The sequence below is a fragment of the Hyposmocoma kahamanoa genome, unplaced genomic scaffold (genome assembly GCF_003589595.1).
Source record: "Hyposmocoma kahamanoa isolate Upper Pololo Valley unplaced genomic scaffold, ASM358959v1 64, whole genome shotgun sequence".
NCBI classification, from domain to species: domain Eukaryota; kingdom Metazoa; phylum Arthropoda; class Insecta; order Lepidoptera; family Cosmopterigidae; genus Hyposmocoma; species Hyposmocoma kahamanoa.
The window spans coordinates 12,310,519-12,330,261 of record NW_020653852.1 but is presented as its reverse complement, the minus strand read 5'-3'; the positions used below and the strand labels follow the sequence as shown (position 1 = coordinate 12,330,261).

The 19,743-nt window shown below is 34.9% G+C and overlaps 1 protein-coding gene across 1 annotated transcript in view; it reads left to right on the top strand.

The window, feature by feature from the left end:
- The window catches only part of LOC113230706 (sex peptide receptor-like), an 81,015-nt gene extending 62,446 nt beyond the window's left edge, over window positions 1-18,569 (top strand). The window contains exons 6-7 of the mRNA XM_026464756.1: window positions 15,568-15,940; window positions 17,907-18,569. Coding sequence (XP_026320541.1) covers window positions 15,568-15,940; window positions 17,907-18,130 — 597 coding nt within the window. The 3' untranslated portion in view covers window positions 18,131-18,569. The remainder of the gene's footprint in view (window positions 1-15,567; window positions 15,941-17,906) is intronic.
- The last annotated feature ends 1,174 nt before the right edge of the window (window positions 18,570-19,743 follow it).

Sequence of the window (19,743 nt, the reverse complement as noted above, 5' to 3'; positions counted from 1 at the left end):
TAGTTTCAAACACAAACGTGTTGTAATCTATACGTAAAACTAGATTTTGGTATAACGCTTACGTTTTTCGCATGTGTTATGTACCTACATTGAAACAGTATAAAATCTTTCCAATAAATACATCAAGTAATTGTATCATTTTTATATAATTTTTTTGTTCTTTTCAGCGGTATAATTTATATTTCTGTATATAATTTATAGTTCTTTTTGGGCGGAATAATTTATTCTATCCTTCTTAGAAATTCGTGGTTGAATTGACAATGCCCTAGGCATTTAACTGAATTTACAGCAACAATAAATAAACCATGGCTTGTATTGATGTTTTTTACATAAGATGTTACTTTTTGTTTTAAATTATCTTAAATTTGAAGCTTAAAGATTAGCACTAAGCTTCAAAAATACTTCTATAGTATGAATAATTAGACAAAATTGTTTAATACAAAAGGGCAGTCTTTGAACTACTACGAAAGTATATAGAAATAGAACTAATATGAAATTGAATTTCTTCTACTTTTGCTCCGAGTTAATTGAAAGACGTTTTAATACAAGCGATTTAATACCCATAAAGATTAACTTTAAACAACTTTTTTATAAACAAAAACCGACCTCAAAAGTGTGTGGAATCTTGTATAATATTTGCTAAGTTTTATTGCAATAGGTAACGGAAAGTGGGTGAAATGCAATAAACCGGATACATCCCCTAATTTGGTGGAATATTTTCTTAAAATTTTTATGGGACCACTACTAAGGTATCTCTTTTCCAACAAAAAAAATAATGATCGATCGAAAGCGGTTCACAAATGTCGGAGTAATCACGTACCGTTCACACAAAAAAACATTCGACTTGAGAACCTGGCCTTTTTAAAAATAATTTTAAAATCTGTTAATAAAACACATGATATATTTTGCTCCTCTTTGCAATTTGTTACTTAGCTCTTTAAGGATGATACGGTTTCAAAACGATCGATTTTGTTTGAAAGCTTCAACTTACGAGAGAGGTTTCAGAACCCGAACATTACAATTTGAATGTAATTTTATAGCTCTCCATATGAATATTCATATATTAGGGATGGTATTTTGAAGCTTTTCTTGTTAGTTTTTGTTCTTAAAACGCGTCGGTCTTAGCAACCTTCGGTGGTAATTGGTAAAGGCGTTTCCAGGTTCTTCAGCTCTCTCACAATTAGCGAGTGTCGGAGTTTTGGAAATGTTACGTTATTGCAGAGGCTGGGAAGCCAAGGATTGTCGGACTTGTATGAATTAATACATTAATAATTACGCGATGATTACGAGTCAGGCAATCCCCGTTCCCGCCAAGGTATACATAGTGCTTTTCTCGAACAATACGTGGAAATAATGAAATACTAAAGTATGAAGGACAATGTATAATAGAAAAAATAATTATTTATGAGGTTCGAGATATATATATATATATATATATAATATAAAGCAAATAACTTCCGTTTTTCTTTTAAAAAAAAAGATTTTATTGAAAAAAACTTTAAACTTACAGAAACTGCTCGTGAGTATATGTACTCTTTTTCCACATAATCTTCGGCGAACTCAATGCACTACGTTTACCGAGAAATAAGCTTTGAAATAATCTCCTCATTGAAGATTCCCGCCACCTCGTTCTCGTCCCTTGTGAAACGTTCTCCAGCTAATCCCTCCTTTATTTTTATCGAACCAGATGAAAGTCAGAAGTGGCGAAATTGGGACTGTAAGGCGGATGGGCCAGAACATCCGGTTGGGATGATACGCCGCTGCGTTTGCCAGTGACGAACGAATTAGTTTTTATCACCGTATGCGGTTTTACAGTATGGTGTGAATTCACCCATATGTTCGCATTCGCCACTGGATACCGTCCAGAAAATCGATTTGGCAAGCCGTACAAATGTGAACCGGCTTTAAAAAGCCCGAATCGGTCACAGCAGTATCGCAGTATTTTGCACCACGCCGCGAAGTCATGGTCAAAAAAGTGACCCAGATTTAAACGCCGTGATACTCAATAGATAATCAAAACTTTATCGCATTCCCAAAAGTATCAATGCAGGTGAACATAATTGAATATTGCCAAAATCTTGTTTTCTTTTATTTCTTCTACGCCGATTATACCAATAAATAAACACCTCGCACATTGAGGTCAATGGCCTCGCACGAAACATTGACATACGAGGTGTGTTCAAAAAGTATCGCGAATTTTGAATTTTCGCGGGTTACGTATATTCGAATTTCGATTTTTTTGTGGCGTTATGTTGGTACTCATGTCTCTCACTTATGCCGACAAGCTCGGCCATTTTGAATGTTCACTTAATTGTTGACAGCTGCTTTGCTTGCACGTGTTTTAGATCGTCTTCGATTTTTACCTATTCAAAAAAATGGATCAAAGAACCTGTATCAAATTTTGTGTGAAAAACGAAATTAAGTGCGCGGATGCATTCCGAATGTTGACTGTGGCATACGGAGAAGCTACCTTGGACCGAAGCAACGTTTATCGGTGGTACAAAATGTTCTCAGAAGGCCGAGAAGATGTGAACGACGAAGAGCGTGCCGGACGCCCGAGCACTTCAACAACAGACGAAAAAATTAATGAAGTGGAGAAAATGGTATGGCCAATCGTCGAATCACCGTTAGAGAAGTTGCTGAGGACCTAGACATATCGATTGGCTCATGCCATTCGATTTTTATCAATGATTTGGGCATGAGACGGGTCGCCGCGAAATTCGTACCAAAATTGCTCAATTGCGACCAAAAACAGCATCGCATGAACATTGGTAATGAGATGTTGGACTCTGTCCGCGACGACCCAAATTTGCTCCAGAGGGTCATAACTGGTGACGAATCGTGGGTTTATGGTTACGACGTGGAAACCAAAGCTCAATCATCTCAATGGAAGCTGCCGCACGAACCAAGACCGAAAAAAGCGCGCCAAGTTCGGTCGAATGTGAAAGTTTTGCTGACAGTTTTCTTCGATTGCAGGGGCGTGGTGCATCATGAGTTCTTGCCACAGGGTAGAACGGTCAATAAGGAATATTACCTGCAAGTTATGCGCAACTTGCGCGAAGCAATCCGCCAGAAACGCCCGGATTTGTGGAAGAACAAAAATTGGCTTTTGCACCACGATAACGCCCCTGCTCACACATCGTTGCTTGTGCGCGACTTTTTGGCCAAAAACAACACACTAATGATGCCGCAGCCACCGTATTCCCCAGATCTGGCCCCCTGTGACTTTTTCTTGTTCCCTAAACTGAAGAGGCCCATGAAAGGACGACGTTACGCTACGCTTGACGAGATAAAGACGGCATCGAAGGAGGAGCTGAACAAGATAAAAAAAAATGATTTTTTGAAGTGCTTCGAAGATTGGAAAAACCGTTGGCACAAGTGTATAATATCTCATGGGGATTACTTTGAAGGGGACAAAATAGATATTCATGAATAAATAAATAATTTTTGAAAAAACACAAAATTCGCGATACTTTTTGAACACACGACGTACAACATTGCATTATGAGCTTTGCAGCTGAACGCGGACCATTGCCCCTAAATGGTTCTGCCGTATCGGAATACTGATTTGCAAACGTATGAATGTGCACATACGTTTTTTAACGTATACGGTAAACCGAATAAGAAAACTGAATCGAATAAACCGTACAAGTGTGAACCAGCCGTTACATGGATGGAGTTAATTATGATATTGACTTATTTAAACGTATCGTATGTAATGTGTATAATTTCAAAGGATTATCCATATACGCCACATATGTACATTAAAAGACATATATGGCTGTGTTTGTAACGGAATATTGTGTAAGGACTTAAATTAAACTTACAATTGCCATACCGTCGTTACTTCGCTGTGAATTGCTTTCAACAAATTTTCGAAAGGCATTTCTACGCAAGACGTACCTACATAATACTCATATTATTTATCGGAATATTTGAACCAATAGTTGGACAAAATTATAAAGTTCCATTTATGTAGGTCGAGATATAACGTCCTTGACTTTAATTTTTGACGTTGATAAGGGTAATGTCATGTTACACGTATACACGTAAAAATTTAATAATGAAACATTAAAGTTTAACTACGTTTCAAAAGCCGGAACAGTGAAATCAACCAACACCTAAGTACCCTTGAAGTGGACAAATGGATATAAATTGGAAGTAATACACTTTGTTGTATAAAACGTGCGATTCTGAAAAATAGTTCGATGTAAGTACATAAAAACAACCATATTTAGTCTTAGGTAACACAAAATATTAAAAATCAAAAAATCGACTGAAATAAATTTTCTATACCCAAATTTAATCAGGTGTCTCCTTAGATGTGGGTTTTGTAGTAGTCATTTTAGTAGCAGTAGAACTTTTTGTGAAAGAGTTCGTCCTGGAAATTAGTGCCACCTTACCTCTTTCTGCCGCCAAGCAGTGACGTGATCATTGCTGCGTTTCGATTTTGAGTCATTAGTGGATTGTCGATTACCTACGAAGCACAGCAGTTTTTCGTATTCTTTTTTCATACTTCTGCACATCTGTGCGCGCAAAATTGTACAATTGAACATTTTTCCCATATACATTGTGAACCTTTGGCCTAAATTATCTCTTTTAATAATTAGAAATAAAAAAATCAGGCTTCGTCACGACCTGAACAGAGAGAGCAGTAGAGGAAAATCTGACAAAAAAGATTTAATACAATATTTTTCACAATTAAATAATGTAATTAATATAAAAGAAATTATTTTGTTCGCTTTTCCCTTCAGCAATAGCCTCACAACAAGTTAAAATAATATTAAGCATAACTTAAATAGAACATTACACACATTATAGTAAATTTCATTTTATGGATATTAATATTTTCAATTTTTGACTATTAAGTCGTTAAATTCATCCCCCACTGCCGCTGAATTGTTACTAAAAGAAAATAATGCAGTTAGTATTACTAATGTAAGGTTCCGTCATGTATTTCCAAACGATATCGTTAAAACCTTTAAGTCTATAGACATATAAAATACTGCTGAATTTGATGGTCTTTCAGTCAGAGTAATTAGTTGATTGTATTGCGCCTTACTTAGCCTTTTGTCTTTAGTAAATGTGTTGACGATGGTGTATTTCCTGACCTCATGAAGCAAAGTAAAGTTATTCCTCTTTTCAAATCTGGCAGTATGTCAGACCCTACCAATTTCAGACCTATTTCAATACTACCAACAATCAGTAAAATCTTTGAAAAAATTATTCTAAATCAGATGTGTGCACATTTTATAGTAATAACTTAATGTCTCCTAAACAATTTGGTTCGCTCTATAACCGGTGCTGGTGTTGAGTTGATGAAACATATATTTGATGCATGGGAAGGCTTACATGACGCTATTGGTGTAATCTGTGACCTTTCCAAGGCTTTAGATTATGTGCGCCATGATACTCTGTTCAGGAAACTTCGCCATTATGGTGTGGCGGGACGTGACCTCGACCTTCTTAAATCGTATTTGAGTGCTAGGATACAGAGGGTCGATGTTAACGGTATGATATCATCAGGGTCTGCAATTAGCATGAGTGTCCCTCAAGGTTCAATACTAGGTCCATTTTTGTTTTTAGTTTATATTAATGACTTACCTAGCCTCATGGAGGGTTTAAAACTTGAGATAGTTTTGTTTGATGATGATATTTCATTATTATATAAAGTTAAAAGGCATCAATGTTCCCACGACGATGTAAACAAAACTATATCTAAAGTAGTTGATTAGTTTGCTATTCATAACCTGCTCCTTAATGAGAAAAAAACAAATTGTGTGAAATTTACATTACCCAATTTTAGAGAGACGGTTACAAACATTGTAGTTAGTAATAAAAAATTGAACCTTGTGGATACAGTTGTATTTCTACGTATAACGTTAGATGCTAAATTGCAATGGAGTCCACTTATAAGTAAGTTATCAAACGGCTCAGTTCTGCAGTGTACGCGATTAAAAAAAACACGGAAACTTTCAGACATCGAAAGCGCTAGATTGGTTTACTTAAGCTACTTTCACAGTCTAATGACATACGGCATTTTGCTTGCATTTTGGGATATTGCCGCCGATATCAATAGAATCTTTGTCCTGCAGAAACGTGCGGTTAGGGCAATTTATTTACAATCTGGGCCCCAGAGTATCTTTGAGAGATAAGTTTAAAGAAATTAATATTCTTACACTAACGTCACAGTATATCTCTGAAAATGTCATTTATGTTAAGAGGAATAGTAATCTCTTCATGATAAATAGTGAAAGACACAACATTATTACGAGGAATAAAAATAAACTAGCTGTTCTTGATAGCCGTCTTCACAAATTCATTTAAAGGGCAATGTTTACGCTTCTATAACAAGATTCTGGTTGATATACAAAATTTGCCATTCACAAGGTTTAAAACTATGGTGAAACAAAAATTTTATACCAAAGGTATAAATATACAACTTCTGCATACTTGGATGACAAAAATCCGTGGTAGTAACCCATTTAGCTCATGGAGGTAGTCTCGATCTCTGATGTTTGAAAGCAAAAAAAAAAATTATATTGTTAATGTTGAAATCGTACAAATGTTATTTACAACGAGCAACCCCTAGAGTTTCTTCTCAGGGGAATCTGCCTTACGAATAAGCGGTAGAGTTTAACCAACGTGACGATTTCAAGTGTAATAATGCTTACCTATGAAATAAAGATTATTTTGATATTGATTTTGATTTTTAAACAATTGTGTTTTTTATACTATCGAATTATACGCATATCGGTTGAGATCGGTCGAGTAATTCTGCTTAGAAACTGTACAATTTAAGATACTCTCAAGAAAGCGTTTTTAGTAGCAGTAGAGCTCCTTGTGAAAGAGTTCGACCAGGGAAGTATAACCTTACCTATTTCTGCCACAAAACGATAATGTGAGCATTACTGTGTTCGGGTTTTGTAGGATAAGGGTGCTGATGAAATTATAGGCACATAGGACTTTTCAACCTTTTCTCAAGGTGACGGGAACAGTGGCAGTACCCCTCAGATCTTTATGGTTTAAAGCTCAGAACGGCACTGCAACTGCTATTAATGCTTAAAATGCTAAATATTATTAGAAAACGCAATCATTAGCCTACAATCACATGTAGTCGAGTACCGAGCTTATTCGCTTGCTTAGGAAGTAAGGGTATACATATACGCATATCAAAAACTGAAATGCATTGTTATATACACAAATTGAATCCGATGTCTCCATAGATGTGGCTTTTAAAGTATTTATTGAAGGCAAACATTAGGCCACAGTCACATGCAGTCGAAGATGGAGCATACGCGCTTGCTTACAAACTATCTATCCATTCACTCTCACCGGTTAGTTGATTTAAATACAATAGTCATAGATACCTACAGCAACGTTTGTACTTTCTGTTCGTTCCAATTGAATCAATTGATCGATTTTCTAAGAAGCGAAGGTATTCTTGCAGCACGGTACATTAATTAAATTTACTCACTGCAGCTACGAAACGATACAACCTATCTTAGTCTCTATCAAAAAGTAAATTAGGTAACAATTCTTTTTGAAAAAACTACAATTATTATTATTGAATCATTTTATGAAGTCGTAGATGTAGCGATGATTCTCCGGAAACCGTCAATCTAATGTACATAATACAAAACTTTCTCAAATAAATATTTTATTTTGTTTTAAATTTATTCACTTTCATTTCATATCCCAGAGTATTAATTACTTGGTTGTTTTTGTAACATCCTTTACAAGAACTCAAAAATTAACAAACAACTACTTTAATTGTTTAAATAATACAGGTATGAATAGCCTAACTTTATCAAAATAATATTCATACATGTCATATACCGAGAAGTGGAAGGCTGATTTATATGTATTGATCTTCATGCAATTTCCCAGCACCATTTCAATGATTTTTAAATTCGAAAAATGATTAGTACAATTTTTTGCTATGCATATACTATAGTTTTATAAAGTAGACGTCACACCTATTCATCATGTTGTAAATAAATATCATTTCAATGTTCTTGGTGTATAATCAAAACATAATATGCCTTGATAAAACGGTACTTATTTGGCAATTGATAATAGAACTCTATTCAATGCTCAAGTCAGGATTGCACTGGCAACACAAGCACTGGAAATACGACCCTAATGGCAGGGACTTGAGTATGATTTCGAGTGCTTTAAACCATACTCAAATCCTGACTTGAGCATTGAGTAGAGTTCTAGAATACGACCCTAAGACTCTTAGAGCGATGTGACACGGGCACTGCCGGTATGTTACGTCATCGCAACGTTATGATTTTAATGCACCGAGTACCACACGGGCAATGCGAAGTCGCAACGTAACGCCGTTTACTTACGCGCCGAAGCAACTCTCCTCGCTTGGTCTCCTGTTCCCTTGTCCGACTTGTTCGATGTGGCTTGTAGTAGCGTCTTTGTCACCACTCAGGCGTCACAACGCCGGGAGAACGTATCATGTGGCATCGCACTATCTCTTTTGTTTTAACGATCGATAGAAATAATAAAATGATATAATAAAAACATGACTCTAACTGTGCGGTCTGTTTGTACAATTCAGTTAGGAGAAGTCGTCTGCTCGTGTCGGAGGATTAGTCAGGACTGCCTCGTCGTTCTTTGTCAAAAGAAAGATGGTCGGTCGTCGTCTTTTGTCCAAAAGAAAGTCGATCTAATTTAGAATTCCTGTCAGTCCAGTAAGCTGTCTTTGTGACCTGACTGTCTGCACATCCATGGAAGCAGGATGCTAGTCATCCATGGAGGCTGGATGCGACACTAGCTGCGTACAGTTCCGGTTTCTCCTCGTTATCATTCATTACAGAATAGGTATTAACTTTTATAAAAAATAAAATCACGTGGAACCCTGTTAAGTCGCTTGCTACTTACACAACCTTCACCGAAGCCATGGTGAAGGTTGAATTATTCTTAGATCGCGAATTACAAAACATAAAGTCCGAAGTGATAAACGAATGTTATTCAAAATTGCAACTTTTCAATCATCAGAATCAGTTCCATTGATGCGTTGATTAACAACATCCGCTAACGCGGAGGCAGGCCGTGACGACGGATTTGTTTGTTTACGTTGTTGCTAAAACTGGAATATCTTTATCTATATCTATTTATTTCCTCAACTTTTTAGCTTTTACTTCTTTCTTACTTGTCATCATTATTCTTGACTACCGGGCAAATTCGGATTACTTAAGCTCTACGTAGGGCGCACTATAAGTTTCCGGAACTCGCCACTTACATAAACAATATTTAAAAAGTAATAGTAACATTTGAAAATTGAACTCTTTGGCTGTAGAATACAGAATGTGTCATCTGATTGTCACTTGTTTTTGAATTGTGGCGTCATTTTAAGAAGAAGAATCATGCGAAGTAGTATTTACTCCTAAAAATATGTATATTATTATAACTTTGTAAGAAACATTTATCAGACTTGTGATGTGATTAGGGGACAAAGTGTTCGTACGGAAATCATTTCGTAAATCTCGTTGAGTGGAAGTAGAGCTCCTTGTGAAAGAGTTCGTCCAGGCAAGTACTGCCTATTTCAGCCGAAGTAGTAATGTGAACATTACGGCGTTCCTGTTTTGAAGAGTAAGGGCGCGTTCGAATTAGCCGCTGTTAGATGCGCTGCAACAGCGCTGCAGCCGCGCTGCAGTCGCGCGGCGCAGCGGCGCTCGGATGCAGTCACGGTTAGTGAGGTGTACATGTTAATTTTTCAAATTAGTCACGATGCATGAAAATCGAATTGAAGAATTTATAGATAATGTAAAACAACACCCTGCAATATGGGATCGTGTTTCCGAATTTTTTACTCACCTCAGCGTAATTATAAGTCGTTCTTCTGCACAAATAGTGTTTCCGAAGATGGTTTCTTGTCGTTGAATATGGCTTTCCCAGAGTTGAAGTAATTCTATAAACATCTCTATTCTCTTTATTAATTTTATAAACATATCTATTCATTCTAATGTACCCAATTTTCGCATTTTTAGTCGTCATATTGCCGAACCTTGTAGTATTCATTTTTATTATTTTGACAAAATAAAGGTAACGAACGGATTCTAACACGTTCTGTTATTCTTTTTAATTCTTTCTTCTTCAATTTTAACAAAATAAGTAAAAGTAATGTTTCTTTGTCAGAAAGAAAGATACAACATCACTAGAAATTTGGACGCACACGCCAAAATAGTGAAATTACAGGCACATGGGACTTGTCAACTCAATACTCACAATGACTGGCACAGTGGCAATGCCCTTCGGATCTTTGCGATTAGCACCAGGTGCACGACTTGTTCGTGCCGTCAAAAGATAAAAAAAGGAACAGTATATCTAATATAATAAGTTTCCCGACAAGAAATATCACCCTTTGTAAAAACTGATGGATGATCAGCATTATTAAACTTTAGTGTTAATTTGTTGTGTATAAGACTATTAGTTTGAGCAGTTGACAAATAGTTTCCTAGCAGTAGGGTATTTGTGGGTTGCCAGTGATTGATTGGATGGGCTCGATGCGTGACCCTCGACAATTAGCGGAAGTTTTTGAAGGTCACATTGGGCACACACCTTGGAATCGATTTCTTGTACCAACGTGGTATATTTCATTTCATTATGGTTTAAATACAAAAACCACTTGTTGTACTTATGTTCACGAATATTTGGCGCTTCACTTCTAATTCCAAATGCAAATAAAAAGCTATTAAGCAATAAGTAGCATATTATTTTTTTTAGTTGCAATTTGGTTACTGTTTGTTAATGTTTTGCATGTTGGATAGCAAGAAAAAAAAATTCTTGTTTTGAATTAATAAAGGTCACGTAAAGTATTTTTCTAATAATGGAAATAAATTAATTTTAAAACGAACTATTCTTGTGTTAATTATTTTTCATGCAATTTATTATCCTACCCTCCCCATAAAATTAATAAAAAAATAACACTAGCGCAACCACAGTCACAGATACCACCGCCAATACTGTCTTCGGAAGAAAGAAAGACACAAGAAGCAAATTCTAAATTCGTAGATTGTATTTTAATATTTTTAAGGTTTCTATAATAACAAGAATGGATAAAATATTTAGCGCCATCTATGAGAAATCTATGAAAATATTTCGACATATAGTTAGAAAGATACCTTTACAGCTACCAGCTACGACTAAAATGCCGTTGAAAACCAAATACAAAGATCCAACAACAAGCACATAGAAAAATTTGTGAGCCTGGTGCGTTCCGTGGCTTGGTTGGCATAACATCTGGTACGGTTTGCTAGGAGACGTCGGTTCGAATCCGGCTGGATCGAAGGATTTTTTCTAAGTGTTCGATCTTTGTGTTATTAATTATAAGAAACTAGTGGAATAATGTCATAAAAAATAATTGAATATCAATTCATTAAAAATTTAATTACTAATAATAGCGACATCTCTAACCAGGGCTGAGTGACGAAATACTTTCATAGATTTCTTATAGATGGCGCTACGGCTAAAAGGTCGTTGAAAACCAAATACAAAGATTCGACAACAAGCATAAAGAAAAATTCGTGAGGTCCGCTGGTTCATTGCGTGGCTTTGTTGCCATAGCGTCTGGCACGGTTTGTTAGGAGACATCGATTCGAATCCGGCCGGAGCGAAGAGATTTTTTCTAATTGTTTGATCTTTGTATTATTTTAATTATAACAAATTATTGGAGTAATTTCCCAAAAAAGAATTGAATATCAATTAAGTAAAAATTTAGTTTATTTATGTTATAAATACATACCACATGTTTTGTTCTGAAACTTTCATTGTATTTTAATCAGCTGTTTTTAAAAATACCGTAATTTTCACTTTTAACGTAGTAAAAAAAATATTATAACTGCATGGAAAGGGCATAACTGATTTAAATGTGACTTTTAATACTTGACTCATGAATAGAACTAAAGGGCAAAATTACATTCAGTTTTGCCTTTTTTATGTTATTTTATTGTAATTGAACTACACAATAAGGGCACCGTTCCGTACATTACTAAGTAAAATACTTTCATATTGGTGTTTATAACGTAATAAACTGAAATGCGACTTTTTACGGTAAAAAAATCTGATTATTGAAGTCAGTTATGCTCTTTGAACTTGCTGTGTATTCGACAGTTATTGAGATATATTTCCACAAAAAATAGTTAGAATGGCGTTTATTGTTTGATCTCGAATACGTATTCAATTTTGATCAAAATGTTAGTTGAGCCCTTTTTCGTTCCGAGTGCTGAATACCCGACACGTGTTCATCTTTACGTCCTTGTTGATTGTTCAACACTCGGCCGAAGTAAAATACTTTCCTTTTTACATTATGTTTTATTTTTATGATTATAAATATCCCAAAAACTATATATTTATTTAGAATATGACACATCCAAAACACGATACATTAAATAAAGAATCATTTAGTACTAAGCAAAATAATAACACTGTATCAAGCGGTATGGTAACCGCTTCCTTGGCCTGTACTGCATTTGATAAAGATTATTTCAGAAGAGTATTGCAGATGGTGAATAAGAAATTAGAGTTCTTGAGTACTGCCAAAAAACGCAAGCCACAGTACTTTGGTCATTTAATGCGTAATGATAAGTACGACCTGCTCCGACTATTTATACAAGAAAAAATCCAGGGTAACGACCACCTGGAAGAAGGCGTACTTCGTGGCTTAAGAATCTCCGGACATTTTTCAACCTGAGCACAAGATCCTTGTTCCGTGCAGCTGAGTCTAAAATACAAATATCCCTAATGATAGCCGACCTCCGGTAAGAGATGCCATCTCAGGAAGAAGAAGAAAGGTTATTTCAATATAGTACAAGAATACTGCGATTGCCTTAATTTTTTTAAGTTCACGACCTATAATAATAATAATAATAAATACCGCCTCTCCCATTTAAAAATTTAAAATTAATCTTTTAGGCCTTGGGACAGGCGAGAGCTTAAAATAAATACAATAATAATAATAATAATAATAAATCATTTATTTCAAGTCACTTGGATCCATAGTGTTAGTTAAATGTCACTTAAAATTAATGTTAGTAATAATTGGAGCATGGGGTTCAACAGGGGCGTCGGCACTTTGTCGGTTATAGCATCAAAACATGTAAAACACTATCTAGTATCTTTTGACAAAAACTTATTTCCATCTCCTTCTAGATGGTGCAATTTTCATTTATTTAGAAGGTGGCGGTCCGCCCTTGTGGCATAGATTATAAATGACTTTTTGAATTTCCTCCACCTGCACCTGCAGTTTATAAAAACTTATTTTATTTATTTATTTATTTAAACTTAATTGCACGCAAAATAGTACAAATGGCGGACTTAATGCCATTAGGCATTCTCTACCAGTCAACCGGAGAGCTGGGTTCAAAATAATTAACAGGGGTGCATAACATGATAATTAAAACAGATAGGAAGAAGTTTATAAATAAGTATGATATATAGTTTAAACACAATAAATATAGCACAAAATATTATATGACTAACTATATACTTATATAAGCAACCTATATACACACAAATACATAATATATAATACATACACATATATATTTAATATACATATTTATTTATGTAGATTCAGACTCCAATATGAAATCACGGACTAATTGCTTGAAAGCTAGTTTATTCGGCGCTTTTTGAATATGGGGCGGTAGAGCGTTCCAGAGTCGTATTGCCTGAAGAGTAAATGAGTTAGAAAGAAAACCAGTACGGTGAGAAGGAATTAAAAGAGTCAATTTGCTGTCTGAGCGAAGATTGCGATTATGGAATGCACCCAAATATTGAAATTTACATTTCAAATATCCAGGTGCACATTTATCATTAATGATACAGTAAAGAGTGGAAAGTATTCTCAAATCACGACTTCAGCTCATTGCGACATACGGACACGTGATCAAATTTTCGAAGTCCATAAACAAAGCGAGTGCAACTATTAAGCAAGCGATCCAATTTGTTGAGAAGTTTCTGGGTGATATCAGCATAACACACATCAGCGTAATCAAGGATAGAAAAAATAGTGGCCTGTACTAAGAGGATTTTTGTTGAGATGGGAAGAAAGTGTTTGAATTGGTAGAACGATCTTTAGGTACCAATGATCTTCTGACTAATGCAGTCAATCTGAGGTTTCCAGCTTAATGTACTATCAATGTGTAGTCCCAGATTCACTACATGAGGTGCGAAAACAATAGGTGTATCATTATAAGAAAGAGGCGCGACAGAGCTCATGTCCAACCTAGTCAAAGCATGAGAACTACCCACGACAATACCTTGGCACTTACTTAGGTTGACACTGATGCCTTTTAGTGCAAGAAGTATTGCCATATAATTTATATGAAATTAATGACTTTTTGCAATAAGCCGACGATTTATTTCCTTAAAAACCAATAATAACACGAACGCCCCATTAATTTACCGGATAACACAAGGAAAAAAAAATATTTTCAAATGTTTCTAATTGTTTTCAAATAATAATAACACCTGAATATTTTAGCTAAATCATAGGAGAAATAAATATTAAAGAATATGAGAGTCATATTATAAATATTAATAAGATATAAGATATTAAAACATTATTTTCACCCTTGTTACACTCAATGTTTCAATTACATTTTACACAATAAAATTTTATAAACTTAAATTATTATGGAAAGAAATTTTACAAATTTAATTATAACAGAATTACATCAAACAAGTTTAAATTATTATAGAATGAAATTTTACAAATTTAATTATTGGGTACGAAATAAAAATTAAATATATAAAAAAAAAACAATTCATTAAATTTATTAAATTGTTACACAATTAAATATTATATTACTTCATTTCCAAAGATTACCCTCATCCAATGCGTTTGGATAGGACAATTAATTTTATTTTAATTATATGTATAGGTATAACTAAAATAATTATGTGACAACTCTAGGCTCCAAGTAACGTGTAGGCATGGACGCGAGCAGGCGGCAGTTGCGCTACTTGTCTAATGGCAAATACCATTTTATTTTGTACGCAAGAATATCTAATTCAATTTTGTTTCGAGAAAAGTCAATAGCAGAATATTTTTCCTATTAACAAGTAGGTTTTTCATTTCCTGTTTCCCGGGTTGTTATTGAATTTTGATCTTTGAGGCATATACAAATTTCGCGCCCCTGTTTTTTGCCATAAATATATTTGCATACTCTGCAAAGCCAATCATTCCAGTTACATCAAAGCGTAACCAGTAAGACCTTGTTCGTGAAAATATATATCTACGAATTCAATCGAACAAAGCGTACTTTTTGTGTTTATATTAATATTCTTTAGCTATCAGTTTATTGCGACCATTTTCTTTAGAAATACAACATTCAACTATAAGGTGCAAGTAGTAAACATTTACTGGTTGTAAACATTTTCTTACTAGCCCATTATTAAAGTATGGGGATAACTTTATACCGGTAGTACTGAAGAACTTTATGTTGTAATTGGCGACAAACGATTTTCAATCTTAGGCCTAAAAATAAACGACATCTACCTAACTTTTCATAATTATTTAGTAAACGAGTTTTTGATAATTTTCAGGTGTTCACAATACACAAAGAATTCACCGTCGATAAGAAAAAAGTGTACTTCGTTGATTCTGACTACGATGGTCGATTGTACCAGGTCAACTTTTGGGTTCATGCCGTGTTTATCAAACTTCTTCCTTGCGCTATTTTGACAGTTATAAGCGCGTGGCTCATAAGGGCTTTGTACAGAGCTAATAGCAGAAAGAGAGCCTTGAAAGGGTACAGTGCATGCAAGACAGAACCAGTCTCAAATGGAAATGGAAATATTTTCACGAGAAAGTCAACGAAGAAAAGTAAAGCCGAGAGGAGGACTGATCGAACGACGAAAATGTTGGTTGCTGTTCTGTTGCTCTTCTTGCTAACGGAGCTTCCTCAAGGTATATTAGGTTAGTATAACAGTACAACATAATCATCCTGTCTCGCAGCTGGGCACAGCCGGCGCAGGTCTCTTCACGATATTTTCTTTCACCGTTAACGAGAGGTATCGTTATCAATATTGACACAGATCAAACACAAAGAAAAGTATTTTCAATTTGACTCGACCAGTGTCTGTTGCCATGCCGGGACCACCGCTCTTAACCGACCTAGCTGCAGACCGAGTTAGTAGATCTTAGGAATTTCATATATGTTCATTACATATGTTTGTACAGAGACGGCTTTTTTAGAGGAATTGTTATTCACGAAAGTACGTAATATAAATATTTCAAAGTAGGGATCATGGATTCATCCGCATCCACAACTGCGGATTAGCCGTATACTTTGAAATATCTGCTTCAGCATCCGACATCCGGATTAAATGATGCAGAGTTTTTGTGAATGTGGATGTTGAACTGATTACGTCAAGATCGTCTCAAACTCAAAGCACGTGCTGATTACCTAGTGCTATTTAGCCAACCAGGGTTCGAGATATTCGACTGCGTGTAGTGCAGGCAATGACCTATTTCTTTTCTAAACAAGAATTATTGAGTTTACATCGACTTGTGAATTTTGTAATTCAAGATAGCTCAGCTCTATTCGCATAAACTAAAAGATGGCTCACGACATTTACTTTAAGTGTTAATAAATGTCATAACATTAGTAAAATAATTAATGATAATTCATTCTTTTAGTTCAATTAATGATTAATGATATGATAATGATCATTTTTGACAATTTTTGTTTTTCCATCCGCATCTGCAGATGTCGTCATAATCCACATTTGCGGCATCCCTGTTACAAACTTGCTCCGGCGATTCGTCGATCTTTCAATTGACAAATAACCATTGGCAACCACCACTATTTGTAAAAGTGAAAAAGCTGAACGAAATTAATGACCTGTAAGGTCCATTATTTTTATTTTCTCGTCTACGCTCCCCAACGCTTAGGAAAAATAATGGTATACTATTAGTGGCTTTAACACAGCTCTTCTCCATTTCATTTTGATAAATAGGCCTAAGGCTTTGTAAAATATTGGGTTGCCGAAAATGTTCGTACGGTATCAAAGTGTAATTGAAAAAAAAAATCACACATACAATTGTGTCTGTATTGGCCATGTTGATCTATAATTTTTTGAAGTAACTTTAGATTTTCGTAAAAAAATCTTGTCTTGACTTATAAATATAGCTTGTCATTTGATGGTCTCTTCGTTTCAAAGTCGTGCTTAAAAATTTTTGTAAAGATCGAAACTAGTGAAAATCTGAAGGGACACCTCTTTGTGTGAATACGATGGATGAGGTAACACATGCTAACCTAGTTGCAATAGTTTTCGACGACTTTGTAAACTGTTTTGTGTGTTATTTGGCATCAAATACGACACCTTTCCGATTCACCAATTCTGTGCGTTTTTTATTAATTGTCTACTTAAACATTTCCCGCTTATTCTTAAAAAACGCGTCAAACTATTATATTTAAAATAACCATACACAACATAAAATTTTTAAACAACATGTTCTTATATTATTTAAAATCAGCTAGTGGCAAAAACCGCACGGTTTTTTTGGCCAACCCAATTTTAACATTTGAAGTATTTACCTACATGTAAATACTACATATATTTATATGTAAATACTACATTTTGTTTTATCGTACATAAATTGCTCTAATTACAAAGTTTTTACACCACTTATTATTGAAGTATACAATTGTAAAACCATTTAAAATATTTTAATGGTCCGCCATTTGTACATTAATAATTGTCAACAATTTCTGAATTAGCAGAAACAACACCAACCAACTGTTAGAAAGCGTAGCGAGGAAAAGCATCTAAAACGTATTATTCTTTTAAAACATTGTGTTTTTGTGAATGAAAATAAAGTTATTTTTCTCCACGATGTTTGAAAGCAGGATTTTGACAAATTATTCTACATTTTTCAGGTCTTCTCAGCGGCGTCCTCGGCAGATGCTTCTTCAAGCGATGTTATGATTTGTTTGGAGAGTTGATGGATGCTTTGGCTCTTCTCAACGGGGCTATAAACTTCGTTCTCTACTGCTCTATGTCTCGACAGTTCAGGACTACCTTTGGACAAATGATGAGAACACGTTGCGCCTCTACGACCAGAGCTGGGTCTAATACGGAATTGCAAACTACCTATGTATGATGTTATAAGAAAAAAAATGGTGTGGCATTTGTATAAAGGACATCGTCATGGCAACTCGAGTAAGACAGTATTGTGAAATATGATGCCGCTGTCGTTACAAGATGTTTTATAGACCTTTTATTCCGTTGGATCAATGAAGCGAGGAAATTTCATTCACGTTGAGTAGAAACTGTTTAAGTAGAAATTGTTCAAAGATATCGTTTACGTGTTTATTAAACATAGACAATGAAATAATTTTTTAAAATCTAAATCGCATATATATATTTGTTTTTCAAACAAACCTAACCTAATGTTCTGGGCTCTTCATAGGTCCGATGGTCGCTTCCTTGGCCTCTTTACAGCATCATGGGGCATGTAAAGGGCAAGAAACGTTGGTATGTTTGAAAAAAAAAAACAAATATACGTGATATAGATCCGAAGAAAAAATTGTTTATTTCCCATTGTGCAAAGATTATAATCAAACATTATATAATAAATAACCAAAGAAAAAGCGTGATGGTGTAAGTTAATATTATATGATAACTGTTGTTATTAATAATGTAAATAATTTATGGTGTGAAGGACAATATAAAAAAATGCAAAACGTTATGTGTTCGGAAGTAGTTTTAAATAATAAAAATATAGTACAGAGGCACTTGCCGCTGTGGATTATAGACACTAGGAGGCGCCTTTCCAATATCTGATTAAGTATACAAAATTCAATTCTGTGATCTGATATAGCCCATTCATAAGGATTGCTTACACTTTTGCTTGATAGGTTTTGAAAGTTTTCATAAGTAAAAATCAATCGTATAATTACGTATTTAATGACAAATGTTATTCAATACTCTCATAGACATCATTGTTGAGAAAATTGAACGAAATATTAGTACATAAGTACAGGTTATGTTTTCATGGATGGAGCCTAAATTTTGTTTTAACGTGTTTCTCGTAGAGATCTGCCAACGTGGCATGCTGGTCTGCCATGCACAGGTCCCAGGTTCGATTTCCGGGCCGGGAGAAATATTTGTATGGCCTACATATAATTTTTTCATGAGTTTGGGTGTGATTTGTGGTGTTCTGTGTGTGTGTCCATGGCACACGAGTGTGTGCGTTATATACGAGTATATAATGTGATGGTATTCAAGTAAACTTATTGCACAAAATCGACGCTGATATTATGTGCCATTATACCTATAATGAAGCTTAAGAATATCTGTATTAAAGCCAATTATTATACCTTTAACGAGGAGTAATAAAATGTAAGTCATGTTTTTTAGCTTCACCGCTAGCTTATTTCATCGAATGTTTTGTCTTTTTCCTCTTCGGCAAAGTATTTATTCGGTTCTAAATAGCGTGAATTTATTTTTTCAAATATACCAACGTTTCGGGCCCTTTACATGTCCCATGGCCACGGCTAACAGTGTGTATTTTTTCTGTTTGTTTCCTAAGCCAAATTGATAGAAAATTGTAAACTAACTTGTTCTCTTTTTTGATGTAGCATAACTGTGCATACCTTTATAATCGCAATAAAATGTGGCAATTTGAAATGTACAGTCGATGCTCTAAGATACCTGTCCTTCTATTTGGTTTTGAGTAGATCAGTGTGATGAATGGTGTTAACAAGCTTAACC